The 22,227-nt window shown below is 38.3% G+C and overlaps 1 protein-coding gene across 1 annotated transcript; it reads left to right on the forward strand.

Annotated features, from left to right (window-relative positions):
- The first annotated feature begins 2,929 nt into the window (after nucleotides 1-2,929).
- LOC149165510 (uncharacterized) lies at nucleotides 2,930-3,391 on the forward strand. The gene has a single exon (XM_089429834.1). It carries the CDS (start codon nucleotides 2,930-2,932, stop codon nucleotides 3,389-3,391), a length of 462 nt encoding a protein of 153 aa, XP_089285960.1.
- Nucleotides 3,392-22,227: the final 18,836 nt, after the last annotated feature.

Consider the following 22,227-nt stretch of genomic DNA (forward strand, 5'->3'; position numbering starts at 1 on the left):
ACAGTAATAAAACAGTGGGCCAGAGCAAACACAGCAATGGAAAACAAAAAAAGAACAGATCTTCACAGGCAGATGGAACAGTGGAACCAGGAGAAAGAGAATAACCAATCTACAAAGGAAGACCAAATCCAGGAAAATGAAATGTACAGGGAACTTTACAGGCAAAATAGAGTGGAGGAAGAAGAACAAAGACAGAAATCGAGGTGTCTTTGGCTCAGAGCTGGAGATAAAAACACCTCCTTCTTTCACAACAACATAAAGATCAGACGTGCCAGAAATCAAATCGATAAAATCGTGGCAGAGGGGAAAGAAATCAGTGATCAAGAGGAAATCAAAGAGGCAGCGCACAACCATTTCAAATCCTTATTATCAGTAGTCCCTCAGACTTCGGACAACACGGATTTCCTCAGACCAGTCGAGAGCAAAATTTCTGATTTGTAAAACGGAGAATTGGACCAGGATGTCTTAAAGGAGGAGATCAGGTTGGCGACCTTCAGCATGCAGCTGGATAAGGCTCCGGGACCCGACGGTTTCATTGTCACCTTCTACAGGTGTCACTGGGACACAATAAAAAAAGACTATGTCAGGATGGTAAAAAATGTCTTCAAAAAATTCAAGATGGGGGAAAACACTAAATCCTCCCACCTTGCTCTCATCCCCAAGGACCTCAATCCCCTCTCCTTTGACCGTTTTAGACCTATTTCTCTATGCAACGTCTCTTACAAGATAGTTACTAAAATTCTGGCTAACATGCTTAAAAAGCTCCTTCCCTATCTTATATCTGAGAATCAAGGCGGATTTGTCCCTCATAGACAAATTACGGACAACGTCATACTGATACAAGAAGCAATTCACAGTAGCATCAACAGAAAAGAAAGAGGCATGATCATTAAACTGGACATGGCAAATGCGTTTGACAAGGTTGATCATCACTTCCTGGCAGACGTCCTCAGAAAATTCGGGATCTCCAACAAATTCATAAGCATCACCATGGAGTGCATCTCAAACCCTTGGACTGCCCCCCTCATAAATGGCAGACCCAGCAGCTACTTCAGAAGCTCTAGGGGATTGAGGCAAGGCTGCCCCCTCTCTCCCTTCTTATATATCATTATGAATGAAACCTTGAGCATCCACCTGGAAAAACTTCGCAAGAAAAAGGAGATCACAGGGATTAGCATAGAGAGAGGGATTAAAGAAATCAATCATTCGCTCTTTGCGGATGACACCCTTTTAATTGGGGGAGCCTCAAGCTTAATGGAAAAAAGATTCAAGAAAACTTTGGACTCATTCCTGGCAGCATCAGGGGGAAGGCTAAACAATAAAAAATGTAAAATATACACTTGGAATGCCCCTATTCAGATCATGCAAAGAATCTCCTTGATTCTGGACATCCCAGTGCAAAGGAATTGAGAGCCATTTCTCATATCTGGGTCTACCCTTAGCAAAAGAAATAGTCAAGTCTGAAATTTGGGTAAAGCACATAGAAAAAATGAGAGGACTTCTCCAAAGCTGGGGGCTGTCCTAGCAAAATTTGGCTAGCAGAACTACCCTCATTAAGGCTATCCTCTCCGCCCTCCCCATATATCAATATGCAGTAACCTTGGCACCCGCTAGTGCCCAAAAGCACATGGAATTAATTATGAGAAGTTTCCTCTAGTAGGGAGGGAAGCAAGACTCGAAAAAATTCAGCCTAGTCAGATGGGACCAAGTTATCCTCCCCTTCGAAAAAGGGGGCCTAGCCATCAAAATTCCAAGTCTCTCCAAAAGAGCAATGGGATTTAAACTGATCTGGAGAATGCTCATAGGAAAAGGCTCCTGGTGGGTGGAGGTTATGAAAAGGAAATACCTCAACGGGCCGAATTCTAATGTCCTCTCTGAAGCAGTCGTAGAAAGAACTTGCACCCCAGTCTGGAAACTCATCAAAAAATTTCTCCCTCAATTTAGAAACCACATTTCAAAATCGCCGGGAAATGAAAAAGAAATAAATATTTGGATAGATAGAATTATGGGAGCAAAGCGAAGAAATCTTCTTCAACAGTTCAACACCTTGCAAACTTGGATGGAAGCAAAAAATTTGAACTCTCTTTATGACATCTCCCTATGGGATCATAATAGTTGGCTTGATTGGAAGGACCTCCCTCTTCCAAATAACCTCAGGGACCAATGGGCAGATCTAAAGATCTCCCTTTCAAGATCAACTCCCATAAACAAAGAGGCTTGCGACAGGTTCATATGGGACCCTAGCGGAGGAAACTTCACTGTTAAAGATGGGTACAAACTTCTTCAGGCAAGCTCTGCTCCAGGCAATTGGAATCTCTGCACAGCGATGTGGAAATTAGAATGCCTTCCAAAGGTCAAATTGTTCAACTGGACTCTTCTCAAAGGGAAGATCCTCACGGCCGAGAATCAAAAAAAGAGGTATCCATGGTCCCTCAATCTGCTGTCTCTGCCGTGCTGAGGAGGAAAGCAGTCATCACCTCTTTTTAGATTGCCCCTATGCCCAAAGCTACTAGAATCAGCTTATCAACCCATTGAAAATAAGAGAGACCTTCGATCAGCTTCCTAATCTACACAAAAACTGGGAGAAATGCTACCCTTATTCTAAGAAAAACAAGGCCATCATCATCCGCTTGTGGAAATGTATCCCCTCAACGCTCAGCTATCAAATCTGGCTCACCAGGAACAGTTTCATCTTCAACAAGCAGAAGCAAAACCCGGCGCGCACCTTGGAAAAAACTATGGCCCTTGTCTCCCCAATAATAATCGCCAACTCTGTCTCTCAACCGGATCGATCCAGCTGGAAAAAAGATGAGGAAGACTGGTTCAATAAATTCTGTCTAAGTTATGAAAAAAACAAGCAACCCCCTTCCATAGCAGGCAAGAGGAGGAACAACTGGAAACTTCGGGGCACTAAGGAAGACATAAATCAATGGATTCTAGCACAAAAGCGAACCACTCTCCAGTTTATGGAGCCTCAAAAAACAATTCGAGGAAAGCAGGGGAAGGGGGAATTATAAAAGATCAGTATGGCAAAACTCTCATAACCTACGAATGGGGCTTGGGTCAAATGTCAAATAACATGGCAGAGGCTTACAACCTCCTTTTAGGCACAAGCATTCTGAAGCAGATGCAAGTTCAGAACCCAATCATTCTGGGTGACTCGGCAATTGTGATTGCTGCTCTGGCTACAGGGGGAGAATTCAAAAAAAAGGCTCTCAACAACATCAAACTAAGGATCATGAACAACATCAGTCATATGGGTGATACCAGTTTCAAACACGTTCTGAGGGATAATAACATTGAAGCTGACTCATTCGCCAACAGGGCAATTAATAGATCCATTGGACAGGTCCGAGAGAATGACAATACTTATGATAAGCCAATCCCGTAACTTGACCCATCCTACAACAAATTCTCTAAATTTCGGTCACCTTAGCAATCATATTATCCTGTCCGCTCCTTCTCCCAAAATCGACAAGCCGCCCGCAGTCTCCACCCGTTCTGACACTGGCACCCTCCTCATCCTGAAGGCTACAAAGGAAATCCCCACTGTCAAAATGAACAGGTACGGGATCAAGCTCACTCAGAGTTCCCCCAAGCAGAAGTTAGGTGCTAGTCTCATCAAAATCTACATCGACTGCATAAAAAATCCAAGGCATGATCACAAGACCAGCAAAATCCTTGCGTATCACGCATCAGATTTGGACAATTAGTCTCTCGACCTACTTTATATTCTCCAGGGATCCCCATTCCTCATTCAGCTCAGAGCTTCAGCTCCTCAATATCAAAAGAGTAAAGGCTCGACTCACTTCAGAAAGTCCCCGGTGCTCCTCAGTTTCAGATTGGGCCCTGCATCTAGCTTCGAAAGGAAGCTGTCTCCCTCCAATTTCAGTGGTAATCGATGTGTTTTTCGTGTCTTTTTATGCTTTCTCACTAACTGTCGCTCTGTTTGCTTGAATCAGCGCCCTCACACTCCAACGTTTTCTACCTCCCCGGTCTCACCCTCTCCCCTGTTCTATACCCTACATTTCATCTTTCTCCTTGCTGTTAGCAGCGTCCGCTCATCCCTTTTACAGGCTCGCGCTCAATGCCACATCTCCCCTTCATCCCTTCCCCTTCTCCACTCTCCCTTCTGCTCCCCCCGTCTCTTCCCTCTGCTCCAACTTCTTCAAGCTCCCTCCAAGAGAGGATCCAAAATGGCTGAGAATCCAGTGGACCGTGAACCAGCAGAGAACCCTCTGGAGCGAGTAATCACCAACAATAGCTTCACTATGTGTAAAGCACACTGTTTCATGATTACCCGATTTGTAAAACACTTCAACGACCTTAAGGAGGAATTTCAAGCTGATAGCAAATCAAAAAGAAAAAAGCTGGAGAAACAGAAAGCAGAGATCGAAGGTCTCAAAGAAAAATGCAACCACCTGGAAGAAGATATTGCTTACATAAAAGCAATGACTCAAAGCATGCATGCAGAGGCCTCGACAAAGATCAGTGAAGAAAAGGAGCCTCAGCCCGATGACTCTATAAACTAGCAACTGTAACTTGTTTTGTGTCTTGTAAATTTTGCTTTCTAGTAGGCCTGTTTGCACGGCAATATAGCCGTTATCTTTTTCAAATCGATTCACAAGTCTTCCGATAAGGATCAAGGGTCTGCGTCCCCATTTTGGATCCTCCCCTCACGTTCTTCTCATCTTATTTAACAGACTTGTTCCTTGAAGTTTTATAATAATCAGTAAACGACCTTGTTAAAAAAAAAAAATTAGGTATCACTCTACTTGACTCTAGATAGACTTCCAACTTGAATTTCCTAAGTCAATAAAGTCAATTTAACTTAATTAACTATTACAAGTTGCTATGAGAATATAATTACAATTTAATTCAAGGACAAATTAAATTGGAATTTCTTGTTACTATTTTTAACATTCCCTGTCAACAAGAAAGGGATTATTTACTACCTTGATCTTGCCTCTTTGAAACTCGAATTTGCAATCTTGACGATGCCTTTGTCAAAATATATGCATCCTATTCCTTTGTGGGAATGTACCCCAACAACATAATTCTCCTCTACACACAATCTCAAAGATGATGATACCGGATATCAATATGCTTGGACCGATCATGAAAAAATGGGTTTTCAGAGAGTTTGATACAACTCTGATTGTCACAGTAAATCAAAGTTGGATCCATCTACTGAAAAAACAAACCAACCAAAATCTTCCTCATCGAGATAGCCTCACAAGATACTTGACTAGCATCCATGTACTATGCCTCTACTGAACTGAGTGCAATTGATATCTATTTCTTGTTGTACCAAGAAACAATTGCTAACCCAATATTGAAGATCCCTCTTGATGTGCTCTTCCTTTCGGATGGACCCCCTACCCAATATGCATCGGTGAAGCCTTAAAACTTCACTCCCTCTTTCCGTCTATACCGTAAAACATACTAAGTAGTGCCTCTCAGGTATCTCAACATATGCTTGGCTACCTTCCAATACAACTTGGTCAGCTTAACCATTGCTTGACTAAGCTAGTTGATTGCATAGCACATGTCCAATCGTGTGTTCACGAAATACATGAGTGAACCCACAAGATGCCTGTAAATAATAGCTTCCACTACTTCACTGGAAGTAGCATTCTCCTTCCTCCAGTTACATACTATAGGAGTCTCCAAGGGTTTACTACTCTCCATGTGAAGCCTTTTTAGTATCTCATTTTCATAGTTTCCCCAAGAGACAAAAATTTTCTCATCACCTTGCCATATTTTCATGCCCAGAAAGTAGTGCATAAGCCCCATGTCCTTCATTTCAAACTCTCTTTCAAGTTCCTCTTTGCAAGACGTGATCAACTTATCATCACTTATTAGAATCAAATCATTGACATATAAAACAATAATAAATTGTAACACCCCTCCATTATGGGTAAAACATTGCAAACCTAAGATGAGAAAAGCTAGGTCTGATATGTAATATGAAAAATAAATAACTTATGTAATAAATTAATTGATTAATCACTTGGAAAAGCGAGACACCAAGAGATGATATTCTTGCTAAATCCCAATAGGGAATGGGATAGGATAAATATTTCATGATAAAGCTTCTAGATGTAAATCTAGATGAGTTGGATGGATTGGGGATAAATATCCATCGAGGAAAAAAAAGTTGTGGGGGAGAGAAAAGAAGGCTTTTATGAGGAAAAGACTTGCGAGAGAGAAAGGCGAGATTTTCTGAGATAAGCCTAGGTAATTGGATAAAGCATCCACCTAAAAGTGGGACGACGCTAAAGGAAAATATATCATGAAATAGGGTATTAAATACCCATTGCATAGATCAATTGGAGGCAGTTGATCCATGGTAAAAACCTTGGCTCGGGGGTGAACTGAAGAGTCAGTTCTAGGTTGGGTGGCGGTGCACCATTTTCCAAGTGACAGTACGTCAATTTCTCTTTTCAAATCCCATTACATGGGATGTACTGTATGTTGTTCCTTACCTTGTATATTATTGCAATTATCTTAGCATATATGTTTAGCTGTATGTGTGATTTTTGTATAGGAGAATGATTGAATAAGGATGTGGGAGATAACTATATATGATAAATGATTTTGAGTCTAAGTTTTGAAACTGTAGAGCCCATGTTTTAGGTATCTAATCTATGCATTTACATTATAGGATGAATTACATCCACTGAGGCGTTCTAGTTCTTTATTTGTATTGCATAAGATATATGTTGGTGGTATTATCTGTATACATGGGAAGGGTGGATTTCTTATGCATGTGACTCTTGTTGCATCCCAATGTAAAGTTAGCAATAGAAGCATAGTAAGTAGTTGAAATTACTTGTGTCCATGAACTATCTGATTCATGCTATGGAATCTAACTTAATCATCTTTACATTTAATAAAGGAACATAGTATGCCTCTAGTGTTATGTGATAAGTTGGCAAATACTTATACATGTGACATTGTTGCATGTGGAACAATTATGGAATGATGCCCCTAATTGTATAATTGATGATTCAAGATTTTCTATGCTATGCATGTCATAAGAATGGTACCCAATGAAGGTGGGTTAGCTATTTTTGCAAGTTGCATAATAGTTGTATCACTAACACTTTTTCTTATGCATGTAGGACTATGATCATGATTCATAGTCATGCTAGTCACATTAGAATCATATCAAGGTTCCATTAATTCTTGCGTGGGGTTATAAAAGAGTTTTAATGATTGCCTGCTATGATTATTTCTTTTTTTCAAATTGTGAATGGTTGATCTGTCATACAAGTCTTATTGACGAACAAAAGTTCCCATCATGGATCCACTTTTGGTGTCATTCAATTGATAAGAATATGAGTACAGTTGTGTGAATAATGGGGTCTATATAATGAAAGACTAAATATACTGTTGAAAATGGTTGAATCTTAACTGTAACCAAAGAAAATTAAAACCAAGAGAACCTAGTAGCTAATTCTTAGAGTAGGCTCAGGAGGTATGTTACAAATGGTATCAGAGCTCAAATTCAAACCTTTTGGCCTATGGGCCAATCCGCCTCTGTAGAATATGGAAAAATATGAGAGCCAAATAAGAAGTGGCATGAAAGGGTTGATTATGAAAAGTTATAAGAAAAATTAACCCAAAATTTATAAAGGGTAAAGTTAAATCTTAAAATTTAAAGCATGTGAATATCATTTCTTTCCACCAAAGGAAATTAGGATTCTTTGAAGATGAATCCAAATATTAACATGGTTATTGAAGTATCAATAACATTCCACTAGATATAACATGTTATTATTCTAAAGGCTTTAAAATTAATGGTTTGGTTTCTATGTCATGGTGGGAAATTTTTCAAAGAACCTTGTAAATGCTACTTCATCGAGGCCATATATCAAAAAGACCATATGGTGTAAAAAATTTAGAAATTGGTCAATTTTAAAGAAGTTATGAAGAAGTTCAACCAACCTTACCTCATTTTTCTATCAAATTAAGGTGCGCCTTTGTTAAAGTCTGCATACAAGGCTGCACGCTCCAAATATATTGATATGTATGTAGCTACATAGGGTGATTTCGTAGCATCTAGGGGAATGAGAATCAAAGGACTGACTTGACTAGTTATAATTACCAAACATACAAATTGAGCCTCACTCAATTTAGTGACATTCTTAAAATTTTTGCGTCTCTGGGATCTCAAGGTAGAATGCTATTAGGGATGTCCAGTTGTGAGAAACTATGGCCAAAAATTTAATGAGGATTAACCTCAACCTAGCATGGTGAGGTGGTTGCCAATATGCCTATGTTAGTGTCAATATATGCATACTTCCATCAGGGATCAAATCTGCTCTTTGCATTTTCATTTTAGGTGTCTCATACTGAATTTTTGGATCATTCCATTAGGTCATGTCAAAATGGTCCACTGATGGTTGTCTTCTTCTCAGAAAATCAAATCTTCCCTCATGAGGTACATTTGTTGACCCATCTCCATGTTGTATTCAGTTGTGGTTTCAAATATGTTATTTTTAGTGTCAAGGCAGTTGTCTTTCCATTAGGTCTTAGGGTTCATTTCCAAGGTCAAAAGCATGGTTTCAAGTGTAAATAAAGGGCAACAAAAGTATGAGGATGACCAATAAACAAAGAGTGATTGCTAGTAAGTCATGGTTATTGTACAAAGATCTTATTTCACTAATGTAATTTTCATCTCAAAAAACATGTTTTTGAGATGAAAATAGAGTATTTTTAGTTGATTTATATTTTTTGATGTAATTCAATTCATTTTATGTAATAAGTGTTCCCAACTACCCAAGCATTTCTCCTTGCTGCAAGAAAATGAAACCATTGAAGAAATCAATTAAATCAGAACATCCATCCACATGAAAAGAGACAAAGAAGGAAAATCATTAAACAAAGATTTGAAGACAAAGAAAAAGTTCCAAAACATTAGAAAGTGAGTTTTTCTAAAGAAAAATCAAAATCAACCTCTATATAAGATGTCAAATTCCTTTTCCAAATTCATCACTTTCATTTGACAAAGAGAAAGAAGAGCATTGAAGGAGAGGGGAATTGAGGCCAATTGGTGGCTAAGCAAAAAAGGAGGCGCTGCGCACAGAGGCCGGAGTGCTGCACATAGGGATGGAGCGCTGCGCATAAGGTAATTTTTCCAGTGCAATTTTGTATGGCGCTACACACCTATAGAGGGCACTTCACATAGGACCAACAAGGACCAAAACACCCTATCAACCATACAAATCGTGTTTTTTGCCTTCTAAAACTTCTAAACAAGTAAGTGTAATCCTTGAACTATCCGCTTGGCATTCAGTTCATCATTTTGAAGTTGGTTTTCTATATAAAATTTCAAACCCTAGGTTGCCTACAAATCCCTCCACCTATCCCTTATACCCTAATTCCCTCAAACAAATCCCTCCACCTATTCCTTATACCCTAATTCCCTCAAACACATTCCTCCACTTATCCCTTATACCCTAATCCCCATAACAAAATTCTAAAACCATATTTACTAAACAATCCATACCAAAGAAAAATTCCCTTCTTCTCACTCTCATATCATATATATTCCATCCTACACTGCAAAATTTCGTCTCCCCTTCCCCTATCCCTGTTCACCATAACTCACTCCTTGATTACCTTCTCTATGGCTACAAAGCTTCAAAATTCAACAAACATGGAAAAAGAGGATAAAGATTATGAGGAGGAGGAAAATAGTGGCCATGAAAGCATGGGAGATGAACCTCAGCATCAGAGAAAACCACATAAAGGAGGCAGAATTATCAGAGAGGAACCATCAAACATCAGAGAGTTACAGGCTTCTCATATGACTATCACTTGTTTGAGGAATCTAGGGTGTTATGTGTTTTGTGAGAAGGTACAAAGAGTTCAACATCATCCTAAGCTGACCAGGCTTTTTGTAGCCAATCTCCGTGATAACAAAGTAACTCTTGTAGGGGTGACATTTACAGTTTCATCCTCCATCATTGCTAATGCCACAAGGATTCCAAATGTGGGGGAAAATGGTATAAGGCACAAGATTTGGATGAGCACTACTATGAGCCATACATCAAATCCAGGTACAAGAATGAAAAGAAGAGGACCTTTCCTTTCAGGTTCCTTGAAGATAAGTATGCCCTATGATGAGGATCATTATGAAGTATTTTACATGTGAGAGCAGATTTTCTAGATTGTACACCTATCATATTAGGCTTCTTATGCACTTCACAAGAACGAAAATGTTGAACATTCTGTATTTCTTATTCAAGAACATTGAGAAGATGGCCTACATTGTACAGAAAAAGCCATACCCCCAGTAGATGAGTAGTATCTATCACTATTCCTTGATTAAGATGATTGTACTACATCATCTCAACCTCCTCAACATCTCCTCAAATACATTTATTGCCAATGCAATATTCAATGGTCCTCAGATTCCTCCACCGGTGCCCCAAGAAGTAGAAAGGCCTTACAACAGTGCCAAAGTAAAGTAAGATGAGAAGGTTAAAGAGACTAAAGTTGTTGAGGAGATAGAAGCCTACAAGACATATTAGAGAGGGGCTAGAAAGTTGTTTGTAGCAGATAGGCAAGTGTTTACTCCACTTGATGTGGAAGGGGCCTTGCCTTCTTCATTAGCTCATAGGCAAATGCTTGCTCCGCAAAATGTGGAAGGAGATTTTCCTTCTTCATCGACACAACAGGTACAACAAGTGCAGTAGCTGCATAAAAGGAAGGAAAAGATGCTGGAGGAAAGCCTTGATGATGAGGAGGAAAGGGAATTTGATTTTATGGAAGATGATGAACCAAAACAACCACACATCCATCATGGCATTGAGATAGTTGACTTGGAGGCTCAAGATGAGGCAACAAACGAAAACATGACCATAAGGGAAAAATATGCACAAATCCAAGCCCTGATGGACAACTTGGCGAGAGATAAGTATGTCATTTCATACCTTGAGCAAGAAAACAAGTAGCTAAGTGACAAACAAGTCCTCATGGAGCTAGAACTTCTCAAATAAAAGAGGCAAAGTGACAAGGGCAAGTCAGTAATGAAAGAGGAAGAAACACCAACTACCTTGACTCCACAACAAAGAATTGAGAAGGAAATTGAGGAGGATAGAGAAACTTGGCTTGACAGAGTCATTTTGCATTTGGAGAAGCTACTACAAAAGGCCAACAGGGACAATTGAATCATTAGGAATTTGGCTTGCCATTACAGGACTCGGAATAAGATTTGCAACATAAGGGTCAAGCAAATGAAAACAAGGCTAAAACAAGCACTCAAAGGAAAAAAGGAGGGTGATAGGCTTAGGTTTCTTGCTTAAGCTTCCTTGGCTAACCAAGATACTTAATGGTGGTGTTTTCCACAAATTTTGAAGAATTTTTGCCTTTTGAAGAAATTGGCAATTTTTGACACAGAAATTTTGGCTCTATACGCAGCACCACTAGCGCTAAGATTTTCCTAGGCGCAACCAATGAGGAAATGGTAAGAATTTTTGGATTCAAAATGATTATTACATGCACCCTATTCATTTTCAAAGCTTTTAGAGCAGAACTGGTCAACCAAAAGGTCAAAAAACACCCAAAAAATGACCTTTCTACCCTCTTTTTGACACACATAAGCAGTCTTGGGAGAATTAGTTTTTGTGGGGTCAAATGAACTCAAAATGACAAAATTCAAGATGTTATGGAAATTAGACTTGAATATATTTCCAATGAGCTATCATGAGCTCAATTGTGACACCAGGAAGACCTCCAAATGGGTCCTGCAAAATGCGCTGCGCACAGAGCTTGGGTACAACGCATAGGACAAAAATTGTGCCGGGTTTCCACTTCACTGTGCCTTGACTGTAATTTTGGGTTTCCTCTCATGGATGGTGTTTTACTGATGTAAATGGTGACTAGGCATGTAAATAGGATGGATAATAAGTACTAGAAGGTAGATTCATTAGATTAAAATTTATCTTGAGGGAAAATGAATCAGTTTCCTCACTTTTAGAGGCAAGTTGTTAGGTTGCCTAGATTCCAGTTTCTTATTTAGTTTTTGATGGATTAGTTCATAATCCTTAGGAATTCGACCCTTGAGGATGGGAGGAGGTTGAATCAATGTATATATCTTCTTCTTCTTTCTCATTGTAAAGGGTTGGACTTAGTGGGATGCTTAGGCTTCGAGTAAACATCATTTTGTATCAGTTTTCAGCAGGAGATTAATGAAAAGTTGCAACTATTTCTTTGGGATCCATGTGGTATGATATTCAATCTAGTTTTCTCTATTGTGATCATGAGTTTAAATGTTTTTTGTACTTCATCAATCATTTCATTTCTTTTAAGTGAATGTTTTCAAGTTGATATGCATAACCCATAATATTTATGCTCTGTTTTGGGAAAATATTCACGAGTCTATGTTTTCTTCAGTTTAGGAAGAATCCATGTTGCTTACATGCTCTGTCTAGCTCCTCACCTGTCTTGAATCACCTCACCCATCAAACCTTAGAGTGCTGAGCCTTGTGCCTACCTTGCCCCATCGAACACCCTACAATTTTGACCTAATTTACTTGCCCTAACTATTTGGCTCCTCCTGATCCAACAAATCCCTTCAAAATCAAATCAAACCTTGTTCTGCTATACCTAGCATAATATAATTTTCTTGATCCAGTTATCTTGGCTGAGATCCTTATGGAGAGAGCCCTCTCCTAGCCTAGTAGGGCTATCTGCTTGGCTAAGCGTGGCTTGTGGTTACCCTGGCATTGCCTTCCTTCAGCCTGAGGTTCAATCCAAGTGATAACATAGTGGTGACCATACTGGGGATATCGAAAGATCAGAAGTTAAATCACCCCAGTAGCATGTTTCATTTGAATTCTTAAGCTTGTGGTTGCTAAATTTTAGAATTTGATAGGCTGATTTGGAAAGTTGTGAAGTAGTATATAAAATTTCAAAATTAGACATACTGGCTTCCTGAAAGTACACAAGATCCAATCCAGATCCGAATCCTCTAACCATTTTCATTGATCCTCATAAAATTGGGCGAAAATCTAAGAAAGCTGTAGAGAAATCTAGTTTATGTAGAGAACAATCAACTGAGGATTTCATTCCTTGTGTTAATTCACTCCCGGAAAGGTTAGACACTTTGCAAGACATTGAGTTTGATGTTAATTTTGAGCAAAGTTTAATTTGCAGTAAATCTTTAAGTTGGATTGATCAGACAATTGTTGATCCTCTATATCTCTTTAAAAACCCGTTGAAAACTTGTTTTCACACAATAAATCAGTGTCATAGCTTATTCATACTCTTGATCATTTGCAGAACCTCTCTTCAAACTTAAACACTTGGGTGCAAAATAAGACTCATAGACCATCTCTTGATTTCCAAAATACTTCCTTTGCATCTACTACTACTCAAACTATCTCTCACCCACCGCCTTCTTCTTCATAAATTGTTCACACCACTCAAGCTATCGTTAATCCCCATTTGAGTATACCGAATATCCCAATCCTTGTCTTAAATCCACCACTTCCCCCACCTCCAGTTATGGCTGCCCGATATGCACCCCTTGTTTTTCCTCAAAATCCTAGTGCCATGCCCCCTGATTATCAAACCAAAATACCTTTCTTCGATGGCACCCAAACCATTACAGCTCAAAAACATGTAGACAAGATGAATGATTTCTTTGACCTCCATGAAGTTGAAATTGAAGATGTGATGATGAGGCTATTTGTACAAATTTTTGGAGGAGAAGTTCGGACATGGTTCAGAGCCCTACTAGCAACTTCTATCACTACTCTACCCATTCTCCAAAGTAATTTCTCGATCGGTTGGAGGTGAAGAAGAACCCCCTTTAGGTTTTATCCGAATATGAGAACATCAAAAGAAATGTTGGTGAGAGTGTGCAAGACTATTATGTGAGATTTAATGCAGTCTACAGTGTTATCCATACAAATATCAAACCACCAAAGGGATTGGCTTTGCTTAAGTTTCCAGATGGATTTGATGCCGATATGGCATATCAATTGTGTGAACATGATCCTACAACTCCAGAAGACATTCAAAATAATGCTGCGAGTGTAGAAGCGAACTTGATAGCTAAATGAGCAAGAATGAGATTAGAGAAAAGAGTCACTGTGAAAGAAGAAGCATCTACTTCAGACATAAAAATGAATACATTGATTTGAACAATGAAAAGGATGGTTGATAGGTTTTCCATCACAGGCAGACCTGAATCTTAGATCTGGAACCCAAACTTTAGAGGGCAACAACAACCCCAATTCCGAATCAAGCAAAGAGAGCAAAAACCGCTGGAACAACCAGCGCAACAACAACAACAAATCAGAACTCCCTTACAATAGAATTATGTTCAAGGAGTGGAAGAAGTAGAGGAGGAAGATTTGGTTATTGAAACAAATCACTTCTTCATTGCGGATGGTATGCATATATTTTTGATCGAAGATGAGGAGTATGCAAAAAGTTCCGACATTCTAAAGGATGAAGACTACATCTTAGCAAATGATGTTGTTTTGGAGGCCGAATCTGATGATTATCAGCATGGTTACATGAATGCTTTGAGCACACAATAGAGACAATATCCCTTGAGGAGTAGAGATGTACCGGTCAGTCCTATTCATAAGAGGAAGGATGTTCAGTCAAAGAATGATCCCTCAAACAATCAGAAAAAGGGAAAGGAGCTTGTTGATCAGAATCCTAGCAAAGTAAATCAGCCATCAACAAGTATAGCTGTAAAAGAGAAAGACAATCAGAAAAAGGACAGTGAAACGAAGGAGCAAATAGATAAGAGGGACATCGGTATGAAAGAGGTAGAAAAAGTCTCATCTTTTAATTTAGAAAGTGAAATTGGTAAATTGAAAGTGTCCATTCCTTTAACTGAGATTGTTAAGAATAGCCATTACAAACACCATGTGTCTAGAATATTGTAAATTGATCCTTTGTCTAACATGGTGAATGTTGAGGATGATCATCCTGAACTTATTTTTGGTCCAGCTATAGAAGGTCATCTAGAAGATAGCGGAGTCCCGCCCTTTTATTTGAGTATTAGATTGCATGAGTATATTCCTCATAATGTTATGCTTGATTCCAGAGCCCACAATTTGATGCCCAAGGCCATCATGGAAAAGATGGGCCTAGATATCACTTGAAAATATCATGATTTGTACTTATTTGATTCTGGTAGAGTTTGCTTCATTGGTCTCATCAAAGATTTGGTGTTTTCCTTAGATCACATCCCAGCCAAGAATGTCTTGATGGACGTGGTAGTAGCTGATATACCACCTCGATTTGGTATGTTGTTGTCTAGATCGTGGCGAGCCAAACTCAAAGGCACTTTACAACTTGACTTCTCTTCTGCTACAATCCCTGTTTTCGGTCAATTGATGAAGTTGTATCAGGAAAAGAAGATGAAGTATATGATCACTAGTAAAGAGAATCCCATAAATCATCCGATAAATGTTGTACATACAGATTTAGAGTCTTTTGTTTTGTACATTGATAGTGGATTGAATGATGTAGATATTCAACTTGTAGAAGTAGAAGATATACCAAAATTTCTGAAAATTTTAGAGCAGTTCTTAATCAAGAAAAGAAAAAAGTGCAATTCCTTTTGAGAACCCTCCACAAGAGTAGAAAGTTAGTGAAGAGCAGAAAAATGAAGCAACTAGAAAATCGAAACTAAAGCAGAAGTCCAACATCTGGAAGATGAAGATGACCTTTGGAACATGGACTTCGATGGTGCTTTGGGTAAAGATGGTGTAGGTATTGGAATTTGGATTCGAAGTCCTATTTTTTAGCCAGACAAAGTCCCAAGTAATGTTAGAGTGTGTTCATATAAATAAGCTTTCGATTTCTCTAATAATGAAGCAGAGTATGAGGAATTGATTATAGGTCTAAAGATTTTGAAGAAGCTGGGTGCGAAAAGGATCTCTGTTTATGGTGATTCAGAGCTAGTGATTAAACAAGTCAAAGGAGAATATCAAGCGAAGCATCTACGGATGAGCGCTTATAGGAATGCAGTCTTGGATATTTTAAAATGTTTCCAAAATACACATTGAAAGCGGTGCCGAGAAGTCAAAACATCATTGCTGATTCACTTGCTACAACAACGAGAAATCTGAAAATTCCAATGAATTCTAGTAATAAATTTGAAATTCATGTCAAACATAGGCCCACTATTCCTGATAATCTAAGATATTGGCAAGTTTTCTAGGATGACAATGAAATTAATTACTTTTTGCAGAATGAAGGGAAGTTTAAGAATGCTTTCATTGATGATGTTTGTGATTATGATGAACAAGACATTGAGGTAAATCAGATTGATGTTTTACAACTGAAGGATAATGTTATTCCTAAAGGTCTTATACCTTTAGAGGAGTTGTTTGATCTAGATGATGTGGCAAGAAAACTAACCTTGGTTCCTACTGATAAAGGAGTTGAAGATGTAAACATTGGGACAATGCACCAGCCCAAGATGGTTAAGTTATCAAAAAAATTATCTCTTGAGTCAAAATGTAAGTATGTTAAATTGCTTTCTGAATTTTCTGATGTTTTTGCGTGGGATTACTCAGATTTGAAAGTATATGACAAGAACATCATTTAGCATACCATTCCTATCAAGTCGGATCAAAAACCTTTTAGACAAAAGTTGAGGAGAATCAATCCAAAGCTGCTTCCATCCATCGAGAAAGAGGTAAATAGATGGTTTAAAGCTGGTATCTTTGCTCCAATTAGGTTCTCTGATTGGGTTTCAAATTTGGTCTCGGTACGAAAAAACACTGGAGAGAAAAGGTTGTGTATTGATTTCCGGAACCTAAATAAAGTATCACTGAAAGGTTATTATCCTCTTCCTAAGATGGACCATATTCTGCAAAGAGTAGTTGGAGCATCACGGATGTCACTACTAAATGGCTACTTAGGTTACAATAAGATCTTGGTGCATGAAAAAGACCAAGACAAAACTGCCTTCACAACACCATGGGGAACTTTTCAATATGCCAAGATGCCATTTGGGTTGAAGAATGTCGGAGCCACTTTTCAGTGGGCCATGGATATAGCTTTCGCTAACAGGAAGGATATTTTCTTGGTGGTTTATTTAGATGACTTGACAGTATTTTTTGGTTCTGATGATGAGCATTTACACCACCTGAGGATTGTTTTTCAGAAATGCAGGGAGTTCGAGATTTCTTTAAATCCATAGAAGAGTCTTTTTGCCATGGAGGAAGGTAAACTCCTCCGTGATATAAGTTCTAAAGATGGTATTCGCATTGATCCTTCTAGGGTGGAGGCAATCTAGTAAATAGACTTTCCGTGCAACAAAAAGGAGATTCAAGCTTTCAATGGTAAGATGAACTTCTTACGCAGATTTATACCAAATTTGGCTGAGAATTTGTGTGAGTTAAATAATATGTTGAAGAAGGAAAACACTGTGAAATGGACCGAGGATGCCATGAAATCTTTCAACTTGGTAAAGCTTGCTTTAACCATAACCCCGATTTTGATTAGTCTTGATTATACTCATGATTTTATTATATTTTCATTTGCATCTGAGCACACTTTGGCTGCGGTGTTGATGCAAAAGAAGGATAAGGTGGAACAACCCATTGCATTTTTCAGTCGAACTATCAGAGATGCTGCTTTGTGCTATAACATCATTGAGAAACAAGCTTTGGCTCTTATAAAGGCATTGAAGGATTTCCGAGTTTACATTTTGCATTCACATACCATAGCATATGTTCCTAACGCGGCTGTCAAAGATGTCCTCATGAAAATTGATTTGGAGGGAAGAAGAGGTAAGTGGATAGCAACGATGTTAGAGTATGATCTTGAGATTAAGCCTACCAAACTGATCAAAGGTCAAGGCTTGGCAAAACTCATGGCTGAGTCAAATCTTCATGCTCTGGACATAAATCTCATTGCAACAATGTCAGATGACGAAGATGGTGGCACCCTCATTCAGGTATCAGAGATGTTTCTCAACTCACCTTGGTATTCCAATATAGTATATGTTCTTCAACATCTTTCTCCTCCTCCTAGAATGTCAAGAAGTAAAGGTAGATCACCAAAACCAAAGTATGCAAAATTCTGCACAAGGGTTCTCCTTAATTGTTTGGTTGAAAATGAAGCTCAACAGGTAATGAATGATTTTCATAGAGGAGATTGTGGGGGTCACTTGTTTTGGAAAAAAATAGCTAATAAAATCTTGAGAGCAGGATATTATTGGCCATATTTTTTTTTTAGATTTATATAAGACAATCATGAGCTACCACGAATGTCAAGTTTTTCAGGGAAAAAGGAAGCTACTTCCTCTTCCTTTGAAGCCAGTTGTAGTTAATGCACCTTTCCAGCAGTGGGGGCTTGATTTCATAGGAGAAATTCATCCTACATCATCAGCACAACACAGATGGATTTTGATAGCTACCGATTACTTCACCAAATGGATTGAAGCCTTCTGACAAGGCAAGCTACAAACACGGTAATTATTCAATTTTTAGAGTCTAATATCTTGTCTCGTTTTGGTTTCCCTCACAAGATTATTACAGATAATGCAACAACATTTAAGTCGAAGAGAATGGTTGAGTTTTGCAACAAATACAACATCACATTGGGTCATTCCATGGCATACTACCCGTAGGGCAATGGACTAGCTGAGTCTTCAAATAAATCCTTGGTAAACATTATTAAGAAGATATTGGAGGAAAACAAAAAGAATTGGCATCAGAAGCTTGTCAATGCTTTGTGGGACGAGAGAGTGAGAAGTAAGAAATCAATAGGTATGCCACCTTTTGAAATGGTTTATGGTACTAATACAGTGTTTCCCACATCCCTTGCAGTCCTGGTCATGAGATTATTGCAAGAAGTCGACAGTGAAGAAGATGGTATTCAACGCCGGATCAATCAAATGATTCACCTTCAACAAACAAGAGAAGAGTTTTCTGTTGTGGCCAGCAACAACCCCCTTCTTATTTAGTGTTATTACTAATACTAAATAAGTGGGGACCCTTAGTCAAAAAATTTAAAAATCAATTAGTGTTTGAATTTCCTTTTTCAATAAAACTTACCTTCATAACTTAGGAGAATACCCTTGAAAAATCTAAAAAGCTTAAGTTTTATGATAAGGTAGGATAAAATCACTCCTTAAGAAATATCGCATCGCAAAAAGGATAATGGATACCTCCTTACAAACACAATTCTAAGGTTGCGAGATCGCGATGCGAAACTTCATTGCATCGCATGCATCAAATATCACTTACGTTGAAAAACCTCAAACTACCGATATGCGATGGTGCATATCGCAAATCGCATTTCGCAGAAAACACATTAACAGATGATGACACTCCAACGATATTGTGATGTTGCGATATTGTGATCGAGTGATATTGCGATAAAGCGATAGAGCGATATTGCGATATTGCAAAGCAAATCGCAAAATCGCTTCATCGCAAATCTTTCGGGCTCATCGTTCAAAAAAGTATTTTCCATAAACCGAGACCTGGTTATGCACTTTAATGCTAATTAATGAGTTAGTTTCCAATCATTAATGAAATAGGGTTTCGTGCTTATTGAAGAGCCATTTCACATAAGGTGGTATATTTTATATGTCTTCGACATTTAAGGCTTTCCTGTCACCTTTTCATTATAATGATTCTCACCTCATTTGTAAACTGCAGGAACAATGAACATATAATTATTCAAAGCAGTATTCAGGATACTATGGGAAAGAAAGGAAAAGCTCTGAGTTCTGAAGATTAAGAAATGATGCCCTTGTATACAGACACCGCCTGTAACAGATTACTACTTGGGAAGGCATGTATAGTCTACTTGAGGAAGAGAATCCCAAAATAATGGAGGTTACAGCTACTGCAGGCTCACACGGGTCTTCTGAGGCGTCTATTACAAAGCTAGCTTCTTACACCGAATAGCGGCGAGGCCCAAAATTATTCCATACACAGACATGGTCAAATGGGTACTGGACAACGCCGACATAAAAAACAGACAGATCTAAATCTAAATCCAGGAAAGAAACATCAGAACATTCTAAGAGATTCGAAAGTGGCCATGATAAAATTGAAGGGTCAGTAAGGGATACTGCCCAGTCAAAAGAGCTCCCACAGCAACAGGCTTTGATCTCTCCACAGCTAGATCCTCCCCCTCTCATCGTCTAGCCACCATCAATCAGAACCGAGCTAGATAAAGAATGGGAGACATTCAATGATTTAATCAATATTGAAGGACAAAGCACAAAGACACTTGTGAGTAATATACATGCAACAAAAGATATAGTCACAGGAACAATTAACAATGTCTCAGAAATGGAACATATTCCCATTACCCCATCCTCTGAACTTATGCTCAAAATAAAGGAGATTCCTCCTCTTGATGTATTTTATAGTCCATAACACAAGGCAGTAGTGAGAAGACAAAGATAGAAAAGAAAATTAGAAAACGTGCTCTCTCATGATGCAGAGCAATTAGACATTCTATGGCAAGATCCTACCGCCGATCCCACTGAAAATCTCACCAAATTATCTTAGATCGCAGGAGCATATGCCTCTACAACCATTGATAAAGAATTTGAGGTACAACAACTACTGAAAGAGAAGGAAGCTCAAATACAGGTTTTGCAGCAACAACTGCAAAAAGCCAATGCCAACAACGAAGCACATAAACAACTTGAAAGATTACAACAGGACTTCCAACAAATACAGATAGGCTACTAGAATAGTTTGGCTAAAAGAGAAAAACAGTTACAGGATATGCAAGAGATGTACAAGGATGATCCTAAGCTTACAGAATTCATTACAAAATCCATTTCCTTGAATGATCAACTACTGCAGCAACATGAAGCATTATGCCAAAGAATATCACAGTGGAACTCTTATTGTGAAATAAGCGATAAAAGCACTAATCAAGTTGTGGACTTACGACATGATTATGATTTAATTGATGAAAGAGTTACTGAGTATTTGGCTTGGAAAGAAATAGAGGAGGGGAAAAGAGCAGGTGCACCAATAATCAACGACAATCACAAGGAAAAGCTCTTTAACAAATGGGATGCACAAATTAGGAAAGCAGAGCAAGCGGCAGAAGAAGCAGCCACAACACCAAACAATGTTATTGACTGCATAAATGAAAATTTTCACATGGAAAATCTGATCTCAGAAACCACTCCAGGGTATCTACCAAATGCACAGCAATTGCAGACAGGCTGGAGACAGAAGGCTCAAGAAAAGGCAGAATCAATCAAAAGATTAACTAAGTTGAATTGGGATTCTTACTGGGCACATTTGGTAAAACCACATAGCCAGTGCATGACTCTCAAATGTATCATCAATTCCGCCAAGAAGATGGTGCCAGCTCTTGCTGATGCTGTGTTCGCAGGATAGTTAAAGTCGAAAGTCGGCCAGCTGACTCTTCTCAAACAAATGCTAAACGCTTGCGATTTCAAGGAACAGATACAGAAATAGTTAGTTGTTAGTTTTAATTTTAGATTCAATGTTAGTATTAATTTTGCTTTATTTTTGCCTGAAATGAGGATGGTCATTTAAACCGTATCCTACATTTTTGTAATAAGTTATTTTTAGATTTAGTTAGTAGTATTTAAACCCTTCTCATGCATTTAGAGAAGGGTCCTGAAATTTGTCAAAAACTTGTCCTCAGAACATGCACTTTTGCACCCTCCGAGGAGGTTTTGATGAATGAATGGAATAGGATTTATTGATATCTGCATTTAATATCTACTATTGATGTTGCACTTTTGTACTCTTAGTGGATGTTGGATTAAGAAGAGATAAATCATTATCGCTTGAAGCTCATGAGTAGAACTAGTTATAAATTATACTTCTATCTCTTAACTCTTTCTGCCTTTGTGTTAAAGTGATATTTATGTTCAGTTGTTTATATATTGATGCGTGAATTCTTGAGTTATCATTTGGCACTTCTGTACGGTGATAACTATTTATTTATGCTTAATGTATGAGTAGCTTATTATCTGATATGTTTTTCACAACTGTTTCGTCTAACTTTTAATACAAAGTGGTTTATCTCTATTGAATTCTTTTCTTATAACAGTTGAATGATCTTTATTACCAATTGTTATTTGAAATCATTTTAGATCGCATAACTGAAAAATTACACCCCAAGTTAGTGTAGAATTAGATATTTCTGTTTATTAGAATACAATTGCATGTTATTAGATTAGAGTTAAAGTAAAGCATTTCACTTAGGAACTTTTAG

Source organism: Pinus tabuliformis, chromosome 5_1 (assembly GCF_031772625.1).
Source record: "Pinus tabuliformis cultivar Carrire ecotype Pingquan chromosome 5_1, CPIR1, whole genome shotgun sequence".
NCBI classification, from domain to species: Eukaryota; Viridiplantae; Streptophyta; class Pinopsida; order Pinales; family Pinaceae; genus Pinus; species Pinus tabuliformis.

What these genes read in the sequence shown, in the direction of transcription:
- LOC149165510 (XM_089429834.1), top strand. Translation starts at nt 2,930, where the DNA reads ATGGATTCTAGCACAAAAGCGAACCACTCTCCAGTTTATGGAGCCTCA.